This window comes from Camelus ferus, chromosome 22, assembly GCF_009834535.1.
Source record: "Camelus ferus isolate YT-003-E chromosome 22, BCGSAC_Cfer_1.0, whole genome shotgun sequence".
NCBI lineage: Eukaryota > Metazoa > Chordata > Mammalia > Artiodactyla > Camelidae > Camelus > Camelus ferus.
The window spans coordinates 26,714,084-26,737,148 of record NC_045717.1 but is presented as its reverse complement, the minus strand read 5'-3'; the positions used below and the strand labels follow the sequence as shown (position 1 = coordinate 26,737,148).

Genomic DNA, 23,065 nt, shown 5'->3' with positions numbered 1-23,065 from the left:
CCTTTTTCCTGGCTGTCAAATTTCCTGTGTGTCAAATTTCCTGTCTTTTACAAGGACAGTTGTCATTGGATGCAGGGCCCACCTGTCACCCAGGGTGCTCTCGCCTCTAGCTCCTTACCTTGCTTACAGCTGCAAGACTCTATTTCCAACTGAGGCCACATTCAGAGATTCTGGGGACATGGATGTGAACATCTCTTTGGGGAGCCATCATTCGACCTGCCACCCGTTCCTTACAAATAAAAACAAGAGTGGCTACATCAGGACATTTTCTCCCAAATACTTCGGCCTGCACGTTACACCCAGGAATGTTCTAAAGCAAAATCCTGGACACCACATCCTTTCATCCATAAATACATGAATGTTTATCTGTAAAGCAAAAATTCTCAACCAGGGGTGGTCCTGCCCCCCAGGGGACACTAGGACACCTCTAGGGACATCTGCCGCTGTCACCACAGCGGGTACTCTTGGGCTTCGAGTGGACGTTGGTGCGTGCGCGTGCACTCACACACACGTAAGCTCATACTTGAGCCTTGGTCACGATCCCCGCTCGCCCCCTGGTGGCCACACTGGCCCACACGGACCCAGCCCCTAAGCTACCTATGACTGGATTGCTGGCAGGGGTGAACTCGGGTCTGGAAGGACCCCTCTGGCTTCTGGGGGCCTCACTCAACAGGTGGGAGGCTGAGGTGGGCCCCTGGAGAGGGGTGGTCTTAGGGGCCAAGAAGAAACCCACCAAGTGGAAGTTGATCCAGGACGGTGCAAACGGCCAGGAGAGGGGCCAGGAGAAACTCTGGCCTCCTTGATGCTCAGGGAGAGGGTGTAGGGGGTCTTGGCCTCAGAGCTGAGGGAAGCGAGGGGGCTGTGAGGGAGTGAGTAGATTTGGGGGCCAGCTGGGTATGAGTGTCCATAAGAGTGAGGGTCGTGGGTGGGCAGGAGAAATGCCAGGTGTGAGGGATAGGGTATACAGGAGGAGACGGGGCAGATGCAAAGCCTGGGCCCTAGAAGACTCCATGGATGACCTGGGCCCCCACCCGAAGGCTGGGCCCCTGCTGTTACCTGGTCTTCCTATTTATAACTGGGGGCTCTGACCTCAAACCCAGGGCCCCACCTATAACCTTGGGTCCTCCACTATAATCTGGGACCCTACCTATAACCTGAGGACTCCCACCTGTATCGCGGTGCCTCTTAGCTGTAATCTGGGGCTCCCCTAAGTAATCTTGGGCCTGTAACCTGGGGCCCCTTGCTATAACCTTGGTCCCCTACCTACAACCTAGAGCCTCCATGTATAACCTGGGTTCACCACCTATAAACTGGGACCCCTCCGTGGTAACCTGGGGCCCCACACCTATGTAACCTGGGGCCCCCGTAACCTGGGGGTCCCACCTGGGAGTCCATCACAGAAGCTGCAGGATAGTGAGGACAACATGGGAAAGCATTTTCCCCGGGGGCCACTGTAAATATGCAGGACCATCGCCCATGCCTGGTAGCACTCCCACTTGTCATGGTTTACAGCCTCAGAGGTCATCTTGCCTCTCCATCCAGAGTTTCACCCCAGGCTGCTAAGTCTTTTCTCTTTGTGGTGATTCATAAGGTAGCAGGACCTCTTAGTTCCAATGGCCTCTTATATTTGATGACATACGGTATGGTTACTACCCTCCCCCAGAAGGAGGATATGAGAGGCCAAGACCCGCCCAACTGAGGCTCTCTGCTGCTGCGCAAAGGGCTGGGGCCAGGGAGAGGGTCTCTGGAGAGGCTTAAAGCAGCCCTCAGGTCTCAGGCCCCATCATGCTGGGAAGGGCCCCCAAATCCGGTTCTGTGCTGTCTCGTTTTGGGTTTGATGCTCGCTATGAACCTAACATAAGCAGGCCAGCTGGGCTGCCCCAAGGCCTGCATCACCCTGAGGAGACAGCGCTAGCATCCTTCCCAGGCTTCTGGGGGCTCCCAGTCTGGGCACTCAGGTGTACCAGGCATCTGGGCAGGTGGCATCCCCTCTGCAAGCTTCAGTCACCTGTAAGGAGGGTAGAGGGAGGATTTTGGAACGTTTCATCACCTGAAAAGAAACCCTGATCCCATTAGCAATCACCTCTCATTGCTCCCCCCTCCCCAGCACCTGACAACCAGGAGCCCCCTCTCTGTGTCTGTGGATTGTCCTGTTCTGGACGTTTCACATCCATGGAATCACACACTGTGTGTCCTTCTGTGTCTGCTTCTCTCATTGAGCATCGTGTTCTCAAGTTCATCCATGTGTGTCAATGCCTTATTCTTTTTCATGGCTGAGTAACATTCCAGCATGTGGATACCCCATATTCTGTTTATCTCCACATCTGTTGATGGACATTTGGGTTGTTTCCACTTTTTAACCATCAAGTGACTCAGGCTGCTGGGAACATCTATGTAGAAGTTTTTGTGCAGACGTATGTTTCCAGTTCTCTTGGGCACATACCTAGGAGCGGAATTACTGGGCCATGTGGTAGCTCAACGGTAACCTTTCAACTTTTTTCTCAAAGTGACTGCACCATCTGCATGGATGTTCCAGTTTCTCCACAAGTCTGCCAATATTTGTTATTCTTTTTTTTTTTTTATCACAGCCATCCTAGTGGGTATAAAGTGGTTAATTTTAATAACGTATTTCTTTTAACCTAACATATCCAAAATTACTTAATTTCAACATGTAGTCAATGTAAATTATTGAAAGTTTTTGCATCACAGTTATTAGTAAGATACACATATATACATACCTTTTTTTCATGTTAAGCCTTCAAAATCCAGTGTGTATTTGTAGTCAGCACATCTCAATTCAGGAAGCCATATTACAGGAGCTCAACAGACACATGTGGCCAGGGGCTGCTGCTGCAGTGGCCACAACAGACTCCTCCTCGACCCCAGAGAGCTCCCAAGTCTAGTTTCAGAGAATGAAAAAAAATGGGTAAAGAAATATATAAATGAGTCAATTTCTGATGGTGACACGTATTAAGAAGAAAATGAAACTGAAAAGGGGCTACATGCAAGGGAATGACCAGGAGGACTTCTCGGAGAAGGTGGCATCTCAGCCGAAATTTCACCTTCACGGACTCTTTCTGCAATGGTCACCAAACATTTCCTGAGTCCCTTCCATCAGGAGAAAGGGTGGAGGCTTTGTGAAGGAGAGTGGAGCCTACAGATGCCAGGGTTATCAAGTGCCCCCCGACTCCAAAAAGTCTGGACATAAGCCAGCAGTCAAAAACATGGAAAATATCAGAAGGAATTTGAGTCGGGAGTGTTCCTTGCTCCTCTGTTTTCTGGAAGAGATTTAAAACTGATGTTATTTCTCCATGAAACACTTGGTGGAAATTCACAGATGAAACCACCTGGGTCGTTGCTGGAAGGTTTTCACTAGACTTAATCTCTTACTAGATATGACTTATGCAGATCATCTATTTTTTTCTGGGGGGAGCTTTCATTTTAGTGTCTTTTCAGCTGTTGGCCTACTTCACTTAAGGGCACAGACTTGTTCCTACAGCTAATTTTTAACATCCTTATGTCTGTAGTGATATCCCTTCTTTAACTTCTACTATTGGTCATCTTTTTTTCTTATCTGGTTAGAGTTTTATCAACTTTTTTTTTATTTTTTCTAGGAAAAATCTTTCGGTTTCATTGATTTTTCCATTCTTCTTTTTAAAAAAATCTTTTTGTTGTTGCTGCTGTTACTGGAGGTACCAGGGGATTGAACCCAGGACCTCCTTCATGATAAGCATGTGCTCTACCACTGAGCAATACCCGCCCCCCCCCCCCATTCTTTTTCTATTCTATTTCATCAGTTTCTGCTCTGATCTTTGTGATTTAGGAATCTGGGGCTAATCCACATGTTCTCATTAGAACCTGCTGGTACGCTGGTGTGACTAGTGGTCCCTACCCCACAAAGCACACCAACCCCTCTTCTGTGGTTCATTTGATAATCTGATGAAACTCATGGCTGTCCCCAAAAACATGTACACGGGACACTCAATTTTGCACGTAGTTTTAGGTAGTTCACACGTGTCAGGCTCAGAACCCCAGCCTGGAGCCCAAATCTGGTGTCAGCTCCCAACGCTTCCACACAAGACAAGCAGTCTGTTCTGGAAAAATAATAATCTAGTGCTAATAAGCAGAAAGGTAAAACACACAGGCCTGGAGGTATTTTCAACTTCACCAAACCATATTTTGCCAACTCTGCTTTTCATTCAGAGCACTTTGCTGGCACCACCCCAGCTGGGTTCTGGGTTTTACCCCGGGAGTTCCCTTGGGGCACAGACCGCCCGGCGCGTCTCTCTCTCCACCTGGCCCGAGGGAGGCTTAATAAAAAACTTTTTGCCTCGAGTCGGCCGCTTTCGACTACTTTTTGACCTCTGACCTCGCCTCAAGGAGGGTATCGGGGGAAGGGCCCTGGCAGGCGCCCACCAGGTCCCCGAGCCGCGTCCCGGTCCACCAAGGCTGCGCTTGGCCGCCACCGGTTCCGAGGAAGCCGTTCGCGCTCGAGATCTCCGACCCTAACACCCAACCCCTCCCAGGTCAACGCCGCGGCCTCACCTCAGGGCACCCGCTTTCCACCCCCTCCCCGTGATGGGCGCCGCCGCGGTCCAATGAGCGATCCGAGCCCACCCCCGGGGCGGGATCGGGCGCGAACCAATCCCCGCTCGGGCGCCCACTCGGGTCCAAACGGCCCAATGGGCGGTGGCAGTGGGGCGGGCTGCGGGGGCGGGGCGGGCCGGCTCGGCCAACGGGCGTGCACGTCGGATCCGCGAGGGGCGGACCCGCGGAGGGCGTGCGGCGGCGCGGCGGCGCAGGGCGGGGGAGGAGGTAAACAAGATGGCGGCGGCGTGTCGGGCGCGGAAGGGGGAGGCGGCCGGGGGCGCCCGCGAGTGAGGCGGGGGCGCGGCGGCAGCGGCAGCGGGTGCCGGCCGGCAGCGCGGCCGCCTTGCATGGGCTGGGCCCCCGCGCCGCCCCGCCTGCTCCACGCGCGCGGCGGCCGCGGCGGGGGACGCGCCGGCCGGGCCCCGGCGTCCTCGGAGACACCGGCCCGGGGCCTGTGGCCTGCGCCTCCTCGGCCGCCCGGAGCCCCGCGCGCCTCGAGGCCCGCGGCCGACGGCGTTCGGGTGGAGAGCGAGCGCGGGCTGCCGTTTGGAGCGGGGCGCCCGCCGGGCCCGCGCGGCCGCTCGGGAGCCCAGGCCGGTGTGCGGGCGCCCGGGCGGCGGCCGGCTCCGACGGGGTTTGCTCATTGCGGCCGGCGGGTCCCGGGCAGCCCCGGCCCCCGACGCGCGCCTGGCGCTGGCGGGATCCGGCCCCGCCGTACGGAGGTGCCCCGCACGCTCTGGACACGCACCTGCCGGCGTCTTGGGCACCCGGGACGGCGGGGCTCGCGGGAGACGCCCCCGAGCGGAGCGCCAAGCCCCCAGCGAAGCTCGCCTGCCCAGCTCTGGGGGCCCCGAGGCCGGCCTGCGCGGGGCCCTGGGCGCGCGCCACGGCCCGCTGGTAATGGACGGCGTGGAGAAGACTCGGCCCGGCCGCGTCCGTGTTGGTTCGAGGGTCTGAAGTCCCTGGAGGATGACCTAGCACTTCCCAGACCCACCGGCCTCCCGAGGGCCCCCGTGGACGCGCCGGCCCGCCCCGAAGCTGCGAGGCCCGGTGGCCGCCAAACTTGGGACGCTGCGCACGCTCGGGTGCCCGGGCTCTGGACCAGGCGCGGCTCTTGAACTTACCTTCAGTACAATCATTTCTTTTCCAAGAAGGGCTTTCTTTCTTTCTTTTTTCTTTTTTTGCGATTTTGTTGACTTTTTTGGGGGGGGGAGGGAATTTTTTTGGAGGGGGCGCAAAAGGAAGAACTGCTCACCGGGGGAATACACAAAGGGCATAAGGGACCGCCGGCAGGAGTCGGAAGCCTGGGGTCCAGGATGGATGTGGCGGACCCGCAGCAGCTGGGCATGTTTACAGAGGGCGAGCTGATGTCGGTGGGGATGGACACGTTTATTCACCGCATCGACTCTACCGAGGTCATCTACCAGCCCCGCCGCAAGCGGGCCAAACTCATCGGCAAGTACCTGATGGGGGACCTGCTGGGGGAGGGTTCGTACGGCAAGGTGAAGGAGGTGCTGGACTCGGAGACCCTGTGCAGGAGGGCTGTCAAAATCCTCAAGAAGAAGAAGTTGCGGAGGATCCCCAACGGGGAAGCCAATGTGAAAAAGTAAGTGTGGCTTCTTCCTGGGTTGGGGTGCGGCCAGCGGGTCGGCCCCCTCCTTCCTTCCCTTCCTCCCTCCTCCCTCCTCTTCTCCAGGCTTCCCTGGGGTCCTCCCTTTCCTTAAGAACCTGAGCTGACTTGCCCGGGAGTCCAGGGCCACCCACTTCGGTACTTTGGTGAAGTTAGGCTGGCTTGTTGCAGCCAGTGTCCTGTACCTTTTGGCTCTTGGACACCCAGCAGAGCCCTCCTCACCCTACCAGCTGTCTGTATAGAAGCCCCGCAAAACCCGCCAGCCTTTACTTGGCTCTGGGCACTGGGTTCAGAAACGGTCCTGCCTGCCGCCAGCGGGTTTCTGAGCAGTGTCCGGCTGTTACTAGGACCCGAGAAATGCGATTTGTTTATCCTGTTGAAGGGGAACTCTGTGGCTGCCAAAAATAATTGTTTGCAGCGGCTTATCAGTCAGCAGGGAGGAACTTCGCCCTTTCTCACTCGCCAGGGATGTGACACCAGACACGTCCGTGACTCGCAGGTCCGGTGACTCCTCCAGAAGTGTACCGGCTTGTGTCCTGGCAAACTGTTTACACGGGTTTCTTCTGGCACCTGTCTGCCCGTAGGCGTCGCAGGGGTGTTGGGGTCTGCCTGCTGGAGCCTCCTGAGGATGGTGGGGGCCTGCCTCCTTCCTTCTGCTGCTCTCGGGGTAGGGGGCCTCCTCCTTATCGCTGCTGGCCAGGAGGACCCGCCCTGCCCGGGCCCGCACTTCTCTCCCCACCACCAGCTTCCAGAAGGGGTTTATCTGACGAGCTAGGCAGCAGGACTGGCCGGTGACCTCGGACGATTGTGGAAGTTCTGCTCCCAGGTCCACTTTCACCTCCTGCTTTCCTGGCCTGGCCTGCTTGCTCGCGTTTTGACAGCGTGCGGCTGAGCTGAGTTTCCTTGCTCAGGATGCGTGGGGTGCTGGGCTCTAGGAGCAGAGTGCTGCTGCCTGACTGGCTCCTGTTGGTGCCCGGCCCATGAGCACCTGGTGAAGGGCGAGGGTGGGGCCAGGCCAGTGGCCAGTTCTCCGTGTCTCTCACCTGTCAGGTGGGGGTGGGTCTGGGCCACCAGCCTCCTGGGGAGAGTGAGCGAGGTCATGCCTCTGAGTCAGATCCCCACTCATGGCTTCTAAGTCCCATTTTCTCTTTAAGCCAGAAGCATGTGGGGGTGATGTGACCTCGGCGGCTGCCGGTTTGCCACGGCTCTGGTTTGGGGGGTGGTGCGCTCCTGTGTCCTGGACGCTGCCCCCAAGGAGGGGCCTGTCCTCCTGGCTGTGCTTAGGCCTTGTCCCCAGGTCTGTCCAGAGAACGGGGTGATAGTATCTTACCGCTTGGCCCAGCCCTCCCGCCTGGAGCCAGCACAGGTCCACCTTGGCGCTGTGTGGCAGCCTGGACCCCAGCCTCTTGGGAGTAGCAGCCAGAGGGAAGTAGGGGTTCCCAGAGCCCCTCCAAGGGACCAGGCTGGGTTCCAGCACCCGTTGATCTGTCCGACTAGAGTCACCCAAGCCACCCTACTGGCCCTCCCGGCCTTCAGGGAGTAGAAGCGGGATGGAGAGGCCTCAGGTGGGCGAGTGCCCCCCCCCCCCCCCCGCATCCTGTATATGTGATAGAGTGCCCTGTATGCGCACGTGCGTACGAAGGTCAAGTTAGAGGACGCTTACCGCCCAAAGGGTTTGCTTGAGCTCTGAGACCTGAGTGGAGGGTCATACAGTGCTGGCCCCCAGTCCTGCTTTCCTGGAGGGTCAGCTGCGGCCCTGGCACCGTGGGGACACAGTGTCCGTCGGAAGAACCAGAGGGGAAGCAGGCCAGGGACGCAGTGTGGCTGGCGGTCCCCAGCCGGCCTGACAAGTAGTGTCAGGTGTCACAGCGGCCGTGCCAGTGCCAGTGCCAGTCCACTCGCTCAGCCCTGGGTGGGTGTGCGGGACTCCGCCTCTCGGAGGCCCCCTCGGCTGTGCTGCCTGCCCGGCTTTGGTGTCTGTCATGAGAACCTGCAGGCAGGCAGCTCTGGACTAGAACCGACTACGCCTTCTTCCCTGGGTGCTGTGAGGGCCGTGCCCTGCCCTGAGGGGGCCTGTTCCCTGGTCCTGAGTCCCAGCGCAGAGCTCTGGATAGAAGGCCTTGGAGGGCGGTGGGTCTGCCCCATGGTGGGCTCTCCTGCCAGGGCCGGGTGTCCACTCCCAGGCCTGAGACCCAGGCTTCAGGGCCAGCCTTGCTGCCAGGCGGCTATGGGAAAAAAGGCTCCTTTGTCCTGGAGAGACTTAATAAACTGAACTCCAGACTCGTTTCTTGTGAAGCATCTGGAACCTTGCAGAGAAGCCTCGCGAGTCCTCCAGCTCTAGCCGGGACGGGAAACTTCTTAAAGAATGGAGTTAGCGCAGAAGGAGCCCCCCCCCCCCCGCCGTGGCTCCCCCAAGACAGTGGTTGTGGGTCTGTGCTCGTCCCTGACCTGCTGGCAGAAGCTAAGTCATACTTACTGTGACAGGAAAGTTCCAAAAAGCGCCCAGAAGTGAAAAAAGGGGCTGCTCACCGCCTTAGTACCGACCGTGTGCTGCGTTCCTTTTGAGCTCCTCTTAGGTGTGTCCTCTCTTCCTCTCCGGCCACTTTCATGCAGGACAAACCCACCCCGAGGGTCGTCGTAAAGGAGAAGTCGGATTTGCTTGTGCTTCCCGAGACGGCGGGAGCAGGTGTCGGAGCAGGTCTTGGGCCGCACCCCTTGTGACACCGCTGCCCGGGAGGACAGGTGGCAGAGGGGCTTCAGCTCTTTGAAGGGGTCTTCGTCAGCTGCTGAGGGGTCCGTTTGCCCCAAGGCTGTGCTGCTTGGACCCCCGCCCCCAGCCTACAGCTGCCTTTCTGTTGAGGGCAGGTGGGGTCTTGGTGATGGTCCTGTGGCTTTGGGATGGGTGTGTACAGAGCCCCAGGGTGTGTGTGCGTCAGGGGAGCGATGGGCCCTGTGGGGCAGCTCAGGCCTCGCGGCCTGCTTTCCCCATCCGTGACCCTGGTGCACCTGGGCCAGTCCCTTCCCTTTGCGTCCCTGCCCCTGTGGCCGAGCTGGGCCTCCCGTGGCGAGGCCGGACCACTCTGCAGTGACTGGTGGGCAGTGAGCAGTTGGGAAGCGGTTGGGATTTTAGCACATCGAGCAGCAGAACTCTGGACTGGGCTGCCTACCCAGTATTGGGAAGGATTCTGCTGTGGGGCCGGTCAGCTGCCCGCCAGAGGGGAGGGATGTGGAAATGCAGCGGGAGCTTGGGGTTGGGGGCGTTGGAACACACAGCAGGCCAGGTCCCTGGCAGTGCCGGGTGGGCGAGCGGGTGACGTGCCGCCCTGAGCAGCTGTGCACACCGGGGAATGCTGGCTCCTCACCCGAGAGTGTCAAGAACCACAACCGAAGCTGCCTGGGTCCACCACGCATTGAATGGTGATTTGTCCTCATAAGTGTTACGGAGATAGAATTTACACGATGTAAGATTCACACTAGTAGTGGGTAATTCAGTATCATTTAGTGCTTTCATAGAGTGTGCAACCATCACCTCTATTTAGCTCCAGAACATTCCATCACCCCAAAAAGAAACCCCATCCCCATCAGCAGTCTCCTCTATCCCCCCCCAGCCCCTGACAGCCAGGAGCCCCCTCCCCGTGTCTGGGGACTGGCCTGTTCTGGACGTTTCACATCCGTGGACTCACACACTGTGTGTCCTTCTGTGTCTGCTGCTCTCCCTGAGCTCGTGCTCTCAGGGTCCGGCCCCGTGGGAGCGGGTGCCAGGGCTGCTCTCCTGGTCACGGCTGAGCGATGTCCCGCGTGTGGAGGGACGTGTGTGCATCTGTCCCCTGTCAGTGGACATGGGGGGTCGTCCTGCCTGACGCCTGTTAGGAGCTGTGCTGCCGGGAGCTTGCGTGAACGAGTGCTTGTGCTGAGCTGCACTTGGAGCAAATCTCCCCTTGTTTAATTCCCTCTCCGGGCCTGCCAAGGGCCCCTCGCCACATGATTAGAAGCACTGGCAGACGGCTGAGGGGGTCTTGCCCTGTGTGTCCCTCTGCCAGGGGCGCCCGCTCTCTGTGGCCCCAGCCGTGACCCGGGCTGGCCCCGGGACAGGTGGCTGGCCCCATGTGCTGTGTTTTGGGCTGACGCTGGGGGCAGCTTCTCTCCATCCTCTAAGCTCCGACGGTCTGGGGACCCTCACTCTTCCATTTGTCTTCTGGTTAATCAAGGTGTCAGCCAAACAGTTGGCTCTGCTGGGGGAGCACCCACAGGCAGGTCCCTGGCAGCGCCGGGTGGGTGGGAGGGTGACGTACCACCCTGAGCAGCTGTGCACACCGGACGGAAGGCGCTGCTTCCTCTTGTTCACTTCCTGCATCCTGGCCGAGCGCCTGGCTTTTCCTCTTTCTTTAAATACTGGTTTTCTTTTTTTTTTTTTTTTCCGGCCAGTGGTGTGGCTTGTAAGAGACAGAAAACTTTGCGGAGGAGGTGATGGCAGCCCCCGTCCCCCCAGGGCACTGCAGTGAACGTTTCTGGGGCTCCGTAACCGGCTCCCAATGTGCATCTCCATGCCATCCGCTCGCGCGCGTGTGGTTCCCACAGCCCTGTGTCAAGTTTGACATCGAAGCCACTTTCCGGGTACCAGTCATGGGACTTAGCATGTTTACCCAGGAAGCTCTGATCAGTTAGTTGACCAAACAGATGGGCGACCAGACGCACCCACAGCAGGTCAGCCTGGTTCGGCTGCAGTGCGGGGCCCTCTCTTTTGGAGCTCACCTTGCCGGCATCAGGGTGGAAAGGCGGCTGCATCTGCCTGGGACTTGGCTCTGACCTCTCCCGCAGAATTCACGTGGTGGTTTTGCCCTAGAGACAGTTGGGCAGGAAGAGGCTTGGCCCAGCCAGCCCAGAAGGTAGTTCCAGGCCTGGAGTAAATCAGAACACAGAGAGCAGAGCAGTCGGGAAGGACTGGGTGAGCTCCCAGGGCCTGTCAGCATGCAGCGGGGTCCCTGGTCCAGGAGCTGCCCCACAGCGTTGTTGGCAGCCTGCATCGGAGTTCAGGGCCTTATTTCCACACTCACGTGTCAGGCTGCTGCCCCATCCCCAAGGTGGCCACATGTCGGCTCAAGGTCTGAGCGCTCCTTGTCTCAACACTTGCGTCTTAGCTGCGATGAGAGAAGCTGTCGTGGTCTGTCTGGATGCAGAGAAGGGGGACTGGAGGAAGGTTCCAGGGCTTAGAGGCTGGCTCGGACGGGTGATCTGAGTTGTCCTGAGCTGGGGTCTGTGCTAACTGTTCCTCACCCCATGTGCAGTTTCGGAAACTAGAGTTGGGGAGACATGGGGTCTGCGTGTGGGCAATCCTTCATCCCTGTGATGTCCTTCCCCTCTTGGGGCTGTACACCTGCCCCCCTGCCCCCAGGCGCCCACACAGCCGCCTCCCAGTCCTGGCCGCTGGCCCCTTGCTGGCCAGGTGGCTCCACAGGTAAGTTGGCTGGCTGGGTGGGTGGCAGGTGCTGAGCAGTGGTCTCTGAGAGGAGCCGGCTCTGCACACACAGCAGGCAGCAGGTGGCAGGGACCTCATGGCCACTGGCGTATGCACTGCTGGCTGAGTATGGCCTCCGTCGGGGGCAGCTGGGGTCTCATAGTGCGTCCCATTGCTGTCTCCTACTGCCACATGTCTGTTGGATAAAAGTGGGGTGGGACTCGCCGGTGGGTAGAGGGCCCCCAAGTCGGGGCTGAGCTCCGGCCAGGGGAGATGGCAGCCAGTGGGGCCAGGAGTCAGAGCTCTGGGGTGATCCAGGTGGTGGGATGCAGGGAGGAGGAAGGAGGACTGCGGCACAGGGCTGCTCCCAGACAGTGGTGGGGAGGCCCTGGGCGTCTGGTTGCCCGAGCCCCACAGATGGGCCTGGTGAGGTCCATCGCGGAGCAGGTGGGATCTGGAGGCCAGCGCCTGGACCGTTCTGGGAGGACCTGCCAGAGGTCGGGAGGGGGCTCACAGGCAAGAGGAGCAGCTGGACGGGTGCTCCCCAGCCAGGACCGTCCCGATCCTTTACAGCGGGACGCATCCTGCGATCTGGCCCCAGGGACACCTGGCAACGTCTGAGGACATTGGTGGTCAAATAGTCCCGTGTCACAGGGCTGAGGTGGGGTTACCATGTGTTAATTATTCACAGGAGAATTGAGTGTGGGTCCTGCTCATGCTAGATACCAGGCTAAACCCCCAGCCTCAGAGGCTCCTGGCTTTGCAGCCCCTGGAGGACTGACACTTACAAGGGTGCGAGGTGTTATGGCATGGGATCCACGCCCGGCCACCGTCAGGAAGGGCTTCCTGGAGTAGGTGATCTTTTCGTGGAACCTGGACAGTGGGAGGGAGGGACCCAAGTTTCTGACATGATTGGGGGCCCCTTACCTTCCTGGCTGTTCTGATGTCTCATGCTTCCTGGTGAGGACTTTTGAAGTCTTTACTGAGATACTATTCAGATGTCATGCAATTTGGTGCCGTTTAGAATCTTCATAGAGTTGTGCCACCATTACCTCTAGTTCCAGAACACTCTGTCACCCCAAGAAGAAACCTTGTCCCCGTTAGCAGTCACCCCCTCATCCACCACACCCCCTCCCAGCCCCTGACAGCCAGGAGCCCCCTCCCTGTGTCTGCGGACTGGCCTGTTCTGGACGTTTCACATCCATGGAGTCACAACACACACTGTGTCCTTCTGTGTCTGCTTCTCCCACTAAGCATCGTGCTCTCAGGGTCCGTCAACATGGGAGCAGGTGTCAGGGCTGCTCTCCTTCTTGTGGCCGAGTGATAATTCCTGCATGTGGAGGGACAGTTGCGTTGTTTCCACTTTGGGGCTTTGGTGGATCGTGCTGCCATGAGCACGCATGTGCAGGGCTCTGTAAGCAGTTGTCCTGGGTGAGCACCTTGAGTGGAATTGCTGGGTCAGTTGGTGGACCATTCAACCTTCTGAGGCACTGCCGAGCATTCCCCACATCTGGGCTGTCAGGGCCCATCCTGCTCAGGCCCCATGGGGAGAGAGGCAGCGTCAGGAGGCCATCTGCAGAGCGGGCAGTGCTGGGCCCTGCCCTGATCCGCTCTGGCAGGGTGCGGGGAGAGGAAGGAGGTCCTGTCCTCATGGAGACACCCTAGCAGTGGCGTGGGGCTGGGGCTTCAGTCCCAGAGGGAGACCCTGAGGGGATGCCAAGGGCGGGCTGGGCCGTCCCTGGGCTATGGTCACGCCAGCTCCCACGCACGGGGGTGCCGATGCCCTGCCATCCCGCTGTCCCTGAGCCGCCGTCGCCATGTCTTCAGAAAGCAGGACTGTTGGTCTTCAGTTCAAAAGCTGGAAGGCGCCCTGCTGGGTGGCTGTGCCTGGGTGTCTGTGGGAGCCTGGTCTGCTTGGAGCCCTGCCCACTGCTGCCTCGAGTGGGCGTCCTCCCCTCGCCCAGCAGAGGGGGCCGGTGGGCTGGCTGATGCCTCTGTCCTCTCTCTTCAGGGAGATCCAGCTCCTGCGGAGGCTGCGGCACAAGAACGTCATCCAACTGGTGGATGTGTTGTACAACGAAGAGAAGCAGAAGATATATCCTTCCTGCTTGGGGCCGGGGCTCGGAGCTGGGCTCAGGACAGGCTAGGGTGGTGTGGGGCCGGGGCTGTCCCCCGGCTGCAGACCGGAGTCCTGGCTTCATCTGGATGCGCACAGGCCCCGTGCCCCGCCTGTGTTTAGGGGCCTCCTGGTGGGAGCTTTCCCTGCCTCTGGCCCTGGGGCCTCGCCTTGCCCAGTGGCTGCCCTGGAAGGCACAGTGGGTGACATGGGAAGTGTGTCACTATAGAAGTGTCACACCCCAAGTGTCCTGGGCATGGCTCTGGCCAGGGGGCCGATGTTTTTCCACAAATGTGCCTGTCACTGGCTCGCTGCGCAGAGTGAGGGGTTCCCAGCACATGGCTCCTCTCCATCTGCATCTCAAGGCTGCCCCCCTAGGGTGGAGATACCACCTGGGGCTGTGGCCTGACCCAGGGCTCCCTGTGCCCGCCTCCTTCTCTCTCACTGGCCTGGGACAGGCGGCCGCTCCCAGTCTGGCCTGGCCTGGCCACACTTGGCCTCCACGCCCCTTCCCGGGCCTTCTTCCTAACGTCCCCATGTGCCCCTTGCTCCCTTAGGAGCTGGGGTGGGGCTTGAGCGCCTTCTTGGGGTGCTGAACCACCAGAGGGGGCTTCCTGCAGGGCTGGTATGCTGGGGCCTGAGCCCAGGGGATGCAGCCACAGACGCCACGGATGGGCCCTGCAGGGTCCTTGGAGGGACAGGGGCCCCAGTGGTCCCTCAGGGTGCTCGGCTCACCCTCATTAGTGCGGTCTCTGTCTCCCCCGGCGCCTGTCAGTTCCCTGGGGATGGGCCCTGTCTGGGGCAGGTCTTGGCCAGGCTGCGTTTTCCTTAGCGACACACGTATATGGTGATGGAGTACTGCGTGTGTGGCATGCAAGAGATGCTGGACAGCGTGCCTGAGAAGCGCTTCCCCGTGAGCCAGGCCCACGGGTGAGTGCACGGCTCGCTCCCGGGCCCAGGGCTTTAAGGGGTGGTCCCTTGTTCAGACAGCTTATTCTGATTGTCAGTGAAGTGAAAGTTCAGATTTGTTTAGAACTCAAGGCTTTGGAGACCTGGTCTGTGGGACCGCAGCCCGACAGCTGGTTCCTGGGCACCTTCCTGCTCCGGTGTGCCCACTGCCTAAGGCTCTTCTGGGGCCTCCTGGTCCTTAGGTAGCTCCTCATGGTGGTCTGCTCTGTCCCCAGCTGGCAGGTCCTCTGGGGAGTTGCCCCCCAACCTCCAGCTGCTGCAAGGCCAGGCAGCCTGCAGCGTGAAGGGAAGGGGGTTGGTGCACTGACCTGGGTCCCTAGCCCCAGCGGAGAGTCCAGGGCAGCTGGGGGCCGGGGAGCCTGCCTCTGCTTCCCTGATAGGCTGCCTCTCTGTCGTCTGTCTGTTTGCCCGGCCTCGGCGGTTCCTGGGCTGTGGCCTCCCATCTTTGGTCCCGCAGGGTCACTCCATGCGGTTGCTGAGGGGTCCTGAGGGGAGGGGCCGGCCCGGTGGCGGGCGGTCACGGAGGCCTCCCTGCAGGTACTTCTGCCAGCTGGTGGACGGCCTGGAGTACCTGCACAGCCAGGGCATCGTGCACAAGGACATTAAGCCCGGCAACCTGCTGCTCACCACTGGCGGCACTCTCAAGATCTCCGACCTGGGCGTGGCTGAGGTAGGTGCCCCCTGGGACCTGGGGCTGGGGCGCGGCCCCGGAGCCCCTCCCTGAGGCCCACCTGGCCCTGCCGCAGGCCCTGCACCCGTTTGCCGAGGATGACACGTGCCGGACAAGCCAGGGCTCCCCCGCGTTCCAGCCGCCTGAGATTGCCAATGGCTTGGACACCTTCTCGGGCTTCAAGGTGGACATCTGGTCGGCTGGGGTCACGCTGTAAGTGCCCCTGGCCCCGGCCCCAAGCACCCTGTTGGAGCTCCAGGCTTTCATCGCCTGCCCCTCCCGGTGGGTCCCTCAGATGTCGCTGCTCCCCACCTACTCTCAGGGGTGCACACGGGGCCCGGCCTCCCGCCCTCGGGCTCCTGTGGGTCTTCATCCTCGCTTGTTCACACACTGGCCACACTTGTTGGGGGGAGCGTTTCTGTGCTGAGAATTCTCCAACGTGTCACGAGCGATTCTTGGTCCACCACTGTGTACCCCCACCCAGACCTCCATGTGGTCCGGCTGTCCCTCCATCGGGGCACATCCAGGTAGCCAGCACTGAGTGGGCCTTTGTTCTCGGGAACCTCCTTCGTGCCTGAGGTGAGCTGGGCTGCAGCCCGGTGCAGGCCAGCACAGGAGCGGGTGCTTGCGCTCCTGAAACATGACTGGCGCACGTGCGAGCCACGCTGTTCTAGTGTACGAGCCAGCGGTTTTCCATATCTTCCGAGTTGTGAGCCACTGCCATCCAGTCCAGAACATTCCCGCCACCGAGCATGGGTCCCTGTAGGGGAGGCTGGCTCCTGGCCAGGGCTGCGAGAGGAGTCCTCCTGACTGGCTCTGTCCTGCCGGGGCACAGCTACAACATCACGACAGGCCTGTACCCGTTCGAGGGGGACAACATCTACAAGCTGTTTGAGAACATCGGGAAGGGGGACTACACGATCCCTGGCGACTGCGGCCCCCCACTCTCGGACCTGCTGAAAGGTGAGGCGCTCGAAATGGGGGGCAGGCTGTTGGGGCGCCAGTGGGCTGGGGGGGGCCCTGGGGGTTTTCTCCGGACCACCCACCTCCTGAGAGCGGGGCCTCCTCTGTGTAGACACCACACCCCATGCTACGGATGTGGGTGCAGGGCCGAGTCGGGCATGGAGTGGAGTGGAGTGGGGACTCTGGGAGGGGCTCGCTGGCTCCTTTGGACTCTATCGCCTGCTTTGGGTCTTTGTTCCACCCTGTTCTGATCCCTCTGCACCTGCGAGGAAATGGCCGTGACCCCAGTCAGTGGGGGTCTCCTGCAGGACCTCCTCCTGCTGCGTTTCCCAGGCTGCACAGCAGGTGGCGCTGTGTGTGCAGCCCAGAGGCCATGGCCAGGTGTGCTGGGTGGGAGGCACATGGACCCCCTGGGGTCGGGCAGCTGTTAGGTGGTACAGGTTATGGTGACACTGCACACCCGGGGTATTGCCCTGGCCTGTGACTGGCGTCAGCACCCTATCGCCCCAGGTCCTTCTGTCCACGGTCACCACGCTGTTAACTGGCCTCACGCTCAGCTTTGCCGGACGCTTGGTCAGTACCTAGACTCCGTGTGGCTTACTGCTTGAGGGAGTAGGTTCACAGTCCTGAGTCCCGCTGGCTCTTAGGTTTGTTGATTAGGGTGCATTGAAGCTGAAGGTGGACAGCCGTGTTTCAAGTGCTCTCCGGCTCGTGCAGCCCAGCCCCTCCTGCCCTGTCTGGGCCTCACTGGCAACTGCCCGGGTGCTGGGCACGCCGCCCGGGTGGGTATTCTTGGAGCGTGGGAAGGGCCAGCAGGCGGGAAGCATCGCGGCACCGACTTCTCTGAGCTGTGTGCAGCCCAGCCTCCTCCCTACCTCGAGACCTCCTGGAACGCTCTGGGGCTGCCCGTCCTCAGGTGTGCCTAGGCTGTGGCCCCAGCCTCCTCCTTCAAGGGCTTTCCGTGCCCTGCGGTCTCAGCTCTACTGAGAGCTGTTGTAGATGGTGAGCCATGGTTTGGACTCGCCTTCCCTCGACAGGTGCTGGTGGGTGGGTATTTTCTCTAAACGAAGCTTTCCTTGCTTGAGTGATGACGGTCTGTTGCCTCCCTTACTCCCGCCAGTGCTGGAAACAGCACCAAGTCAGGTGGTGAGGCTGCAGGAGGTCTGTGTCCTATCCCCTCCTCCTTCCTTTGCCGGGGCCCCAGGGCTGCCTCCCCTCGAGTCTCTAGAACACCGCCCTGGCCCTGAGTCCCACGAGTCAGAGTTGGCGGGGCCCCGCACACCCCACCCCTGCAGTGAGGCCACAACTCGCGACCCTGCTCCTCTCCCACACTGAGGCTCTCGGCCCTCTGAGCCCCAGCTCCCGAGGCCGCTGCACATTTCCTGAGAACAGGGCCGCCCCTAGCGGGGCGCCATTCAAGGCCTGGCCCCCCACCCCTCCTCTGAGTCATGCTGTGTTCTCTCGCAGAAGAGGGGCTGAAGCTGCAAGGAGCCCGGCCTTGAGGAGCGGGAGCTGTGGGCTCTGGGGTCCTGCTCCCTGAGGGTGGTGTTGCCGCCCTTAATGGGGTCACCGCCTGGGGCCAGCCCAGTGCAACCCGCGGGTCGGTCCTGCCCCTCCTGAGGGTCCTGGTGGGGGACCTGCCCCCAGGTGCTGAGCAAAAGTCCCATGCACAAATATCCACGGTGTGTCACCCTCGGGGCCTCCAGTTCTCCCCCTGCCGTCACCAGGGCTTTGGGGTCCTGGCTAGAGCTGGGTGGGTCCCAGTGCTTTGTCTGCCTGGGGAATGTGGGCCAGCGGCAGGTTCAGGGTCCCACATCCCAGCCTGCTCTGGGGTTGGGGTGAGAAGCAGTCTCAGTCTTTGCAGGTTCTGCCGGGGAGTCTGGTGCGTCGAGATGGGGGCCCCGGCTGCATCTGCCCCGCTCAGTGAGGCTCGGCGTCTTTGTGCCCATGCCGGCTGCCCATCTGGCGGAGGGCAGGCCAGGGAGGTGGGCCGCCTCAGTGCTGCGCTCCGTCACTGCCCACACACGGCGTCCCCTCCCCTGTCCAGGCACCCTTGCATGTCCCCACTCCCCCAGGCTGAGCTGGGGCAGGGCTGGGCCTCTGCCTGGGGCTGACCCCCACAGCCACTGCTGGTCTCCCTGGCAGGGATGCTGGAATACGAGCCGGCCAAGAGGTTTTCCATACAGCAGATCAGACAGCACAGGTGAGCGCCCTGCAGGGCCGGCTTGTTGCTGGTGCCACTGCCACTTGGGGTCTGCCTGTGGGAACAACTAGGGCCAGGGAGGGGCAGGTCTTTGCCTGCTCGGTTTCTCCAGCCTGCCTGCCCCCTCCCGTGTGGTTTTCTGCGCTGGGAGTGGGGGGTGGGCCTGCATGGGCAGCTAGGTGAGGCCCAGGCCATCCTGACACGCTGGCCTCTGCAGCTGGTTCCGGAAGAAGCACCCACCGGCCGAGGAGCTGGTGCCCATCCCGCCGAGCGCAGACTGCAAGGACCGGTGGCGTGGCATGACGGTGGTGCCATACCTGGAGGACCTGCACGGCTGTGCCGACGACGTGGACGAGGAGCTCCTCGACATTGAGGACGACATCATCTACACTCAGGACTTCACGGTGCCCGGTGAGTTGGGCGGTGCTGCGGCTTCGAGGCCTGGCCTTGTGTCCACCCAGCCACGCCAGCGCCGAACTGACGTTTCCCTGACCTTGACCCTTTCCCTGAAGGGGCTGCTGAGGGCGCATCGAAGCCAAGGGGCAGAGACCGCCGCCTGGGTGCCCTTCCACAGCTTGGGCGTGTGCCCTGTGTCCAGCGCGCAATGAGAGTTGGGGGAGGCCCCTCCCATGGCCCTGAGGGTCCAGTGGCCCTCCTGGCGCAGGGCCACCCTCCTGATGCGCCGCCTTCTTCCCCAGGTGGCGAGGCGGTGTCTGAGGCAGGGCTTAGAGAGAGAGGCCCGCGGAAGAGCCAGTGCTCAGAACTTTCTGGAGAGGAGGCGGAGGCCAGGGCCACTGCGGAGCTCCTGGCAGGGCCGGGGACTTAGCGTGGCACTGCCGCGCCCCTGCGGGCCCTCGCTGACCTTGTCTGGGTCTGAGGGAGGCTGGGCCACTGCCCACCCCACAGCATCCCGGTTCTGTGCTGGCCTGGGGCTGGATCCGCAGGCTCCTGGCATAAAGGTCTGCCCCGCTGAGTGTGTGCGGCTCGTGCTTGCCTCTTGCGGCTCACCAGCCAGATCCTAAGGCTTCTACTGTAGCAAGTGTCTGTGAGCAGGGCCGCTGCAGGGCCCAGGGCTTCCAGGGAGCGGGCCCTGGGCGGGTCTGGTGTCCTGCTCTCCTGGTGTCAGGCTCGTGTCTCTGGTGCCTGTGGCAGCCAGCGGCGGGGTCAGCCTGGAGCTTGTGCCTCTCTGGCTTGGGCTCAGCCATATCCCTATTGGGGTCCTAGGGTCTGGAGCTCTTGGATGTGGTGTGTGTGGTGCCCCTGGCCCTGGGACCCTGGCCACAGTTGAGTCCTGGGTCTGAGGCCTCCTGGAGCCTCAGTCCACTCCGCAGAACAGGAACCAGGTGTCATGCCTCTCAGAGACACGTGGGCCCACCGCGGGTGCCTGGGTGTGGCCCACCGGGCCCCCAGAGTCTTGCCGGGCATTGACTGTCCCTCCAGGCCTATGCCGGAGGCCAGGTGCTGCTTTTCCCGGTGGGGGGGGGAAGCTCATCCAAGAGTGCTTCTCTGGGCCCAATTGGGTCCCTGGCCCAGGGGTGTCCCCCATGCCAGACATGGGACATCTGGCCCCGAGGTCAGGCCGCTGCCTCTCTCTGACCTACTCGCCGGTCAGCAGCCGGCTGTCCACGGCTCAGACCTCTCTCACTCCCGCCCTGGCCCTACTCAGACTTCCCGCTGCTTGCGTTGACCTCCTGGGCTGTCCCTGGTCCTGCCGCCCACCTCAGAGCTGGGTGTGGGCCTGCTGCTGGTGTTGGTTGGTCTGGGCCAGTGAGGGGATCACATGCCCACCAGCCGCCCTCTACCCAGAGTCACTGCACTGGGGGCTGGGCTCTGGGTGATCTGTGCACGGCCCCTCCCTGCTGGAGCAGGTGCCTGACACCCCTGGTGCTCAGAGTTCTGACTTGAGATGCTTCTCGTGCATAGGCGGGTGGGCTCTTGGCAAGTCTGGCGGCTACCGAGTAGGGAGTAGGCAGTGGACGCTGTTGGAGATGGGGCTTGCATGGGGAGGAGAGGGGCTCGAGGCAGCGGAGGGCGGTTTCTTGCCGATGTCCGCAGGAGGAGGGTGGCTGAGTGCACAGCACCCTCCATCCCCCACGCCTCGGCGGGAGCTCAAAACGCGGGGCAAAATGTGGGGTGTGCAGCCCAGGCCAATAGCCCTGCAGGATGCCTGTGAGGGCTGGCGGCCTGCAGAGAGGATGGGTGGAGTGCATGGGCCCCATGCCAATCCCTCTGTTGGTGCCCGGCATGGAGAGCCGAGGTGGGCCTTTGTGGGAGAGACATAGGGTCTCCCCACAGGCTGGCGAGGTCTGACTGTCACACAGGTGAGAACCCAGGCTTGGGCCCCGGGCCCCTGGTCCTTCACTGTGCTCCCACAGCAGAGGGCGAGCAGGGCAGCCCAGGCCCACCTGAGTGCAGACGCCCCAGCTCACATCTGAACAAGCAGGTGAGCGTGGGCTGGGCCCCCACCCCGGCTGACCAGCTCCCCTCTCCCTGGATTAGGGCTCCAGGCAGACCCTGGGCAGGTCAGGTAGGCCAGGTGGTAGAGGAGCCCGGGCCCCACTGGCTGGAGGTAATGACCCGGGCCTGGGCAGGTGGGGGCCCTAGAGGTGTGTTGGTCTTGAACCCCCAACCAGCACACACTTGCTCTCTCCCTCCTAGGACAGGTCCCAGACGAGGAGACCAGTCAGAGCGGACAGAAGCAGGGGCTTGCCCAAGGCCTTGTGTGTGAATGGCACAGAATCAGCCCAGCTGAGCACCAAATCCAGGGTGGAGCGCCGGGCCAGTGCCACCTCCAACCCCGCCCGCAAGGCCTGCTCGGCCAGCAGCAAGATCCGCCGGCTCTCGGCCTGCAAGCAGCAGTGAGGATGCTGCCCACAGGTGGGACACGGTGGGGACCAGCAGAAGTGGGTGGGGGGAAGGTTGTGGGCACTGCCAGTGCCTGACCACAGCCAGCCCTGCCCTTCGCAGCCGTCACTCTGTGCTTACTGCCACTGGGGTCTGGGTTGGAGGTGGAGGAGGGCACTTTCAGCAGGACACTGGCCGCTCACTTGGGGGTGAGGGCCCCTCAACCCAAGGGGCTCATCCCTTCTCCAGCCCAGGCTGCTCCTGGTGTTTGAGGAGGCAGTGAGGGAGGGTGGGAGGCTGGGAGGGCTGGGAGGGGCTGTGGTCCGGTTGAGGCTGTCGTCTTGGTTGCTGCCTGGTCTCTTCTCTGCTTCCTCCTCCCACCCCTGACTGCCCCCGAGGCAGTGGGAGTTTCAGGTCATAGACCTTGCCCAGCCACATCCCCTCTTCCGGGAGCTGCCCCTGAAAGGGCCCCCAAAGAACTTATCTGCCAGCATCAGGACCAGCCAGGCGGAGTAGAAACTGCTTTGGAGGGAGCGGTGTCAGGGCAGTGCTTGCTCCTGCCAGGCAGGGAGGGCCCTCAAGGCAGCACAGACCTCCCTGTTCTCCTGAGGCGTCTGACAGCACCGTGTGACCCAGCCTCAGTCTCCCCACCCTACATAGGGCCCCAGGGGCAGGCCTGTCTCCTGGGGTGCAGAGCGTGTGTGTTGGCTCAGAAGTGACCCACCTTCTGTCCTGGTCTCAGCTCATCTCCGGGAGCCCCTGCCAGGTCCTCAGTCTTCCTGCCGAGTGCTGGCCTGCTGCCCACCACCCAGGAAGGCCACCACCGGGCCCTTCACGCTGACCACCCCTCCGGAAGCCCGGGGGGCCTGGAGGGATGTGGCTGGGGGACAGCAGGGACTGGGGTCTGGCCTTCCCGTGATGGCCAGTGGACATGACCTCCTGCTGACTGCAGTCCTGTGCTGAGCCCCTTCCCCCGGCCAGGGGAGGAGGGAGAGGGCCCGATGTGGCCCCGTGCCAGCCTTCACCATGCACTTTACGTTGAGACTACTGGTTCTCGCCTGCCCCAACTCCTTTTTACTCTGCCACTCGTTAGCGCCTCCCACACCTGGTGACGCGTTCAAACCAACCAGAGCCGCAGCGGGACGGGCATCACGAGCAGGCCTCTCCACCCAGGTGCATGCCCAGCGCCCAAGGAAGCTAGGCGGCTGCCTTGTTTTTGTTGTTTGGTTGGTTTCTTTCTTTTTTAAAAAAAAAGAAAAAATAAAACAGGTGGATTTGAGCTGTGGTTGTGAGGGGTGTTTGGGAATTGTGGGAGGCAGGACGTGCTATAAGATGGGGAATCTGAGTCTGAGCCTGGGGCCGTTTTGGGACCCCAGCATGTGGGGCTGGCTGGTGTCTGCTGATCTTGCTGGTGGCGCCTCGTGGGGATCTAGGTCTCCCAGGCGTGTCTGCCGTTTGCCATCTGGATCTCTGCTCTCAGTGGTGACTCGGCCTCCCCAAATCACAACAGGCCGGCCTTTGCTCAGCCCAGGGCCCATGGCTCCACAGTGCAGTGTTCAGGGGTGCCCTGACCCCCTTCCCTCCGAGGCCTCTGTGCTCCTGGGTCCCCGGAGAAAACCCAGAGC

The 23,065-nt window shown here is 61.3% G+C and overlaps 1 protein-coding gene and 1 long non-coding RNA gene across 3 annotated transcripts; one reads left to right on the top strand and one right to left on the bottom strand.

Moving 5' to 3' along the window:
- Positions 1-250: 250 nt before the first annotated feature.
- LOC106729173 lies at positions 251-4,588 on the bottom strand. Of its 2 annotated transcripts, none has more exons than XR_004314387.1 (4): positions 4,546-4,588; positions 2,739-2,899; positions 2,444-2,593; positions 251-2,008 (listed from the first exon to the last, which is right to left on the bottom strand). It is a non-coding gene; the product is annotated as an uncharacterized LOC106729173 (long non-coding RNA). The 2 variants fall into 2 exon arrangements; XR_004314386.1 differs by lacking the exon at positions 4,546-4,588 and adding an exon at positions 4,417-4,543.
- A 317-nt stretch (positions 4,589-4,905) lies between these two features.
- Positions 4,906-22,318, top strand: STK11 (serine/threonine kinase 11). The gene is given in 11 exon segments (XM_006173269.3): positions 4,906-6,196; positions 13,687-13,770; positions 14,632-14,721; positions 15,298-15,430; positions 15,507-15,643; positions 16,266-16,393; positions 18,539-18,596; positions 18,814-19,007; positions 21,255-21,295; positions 21,297-21,473; positions 22,183-22,318. Coding segments are annotated over 10 exon segments (1,317 nt in total). The 5' UTR covers positions 4,906-5,906; the 3' UTR covers positions 21,459-21,473; positions 22,183-22,318.
- The last annotated feature ends 747 nt before the right edge of the window (positions 22,319-23,065 follow it).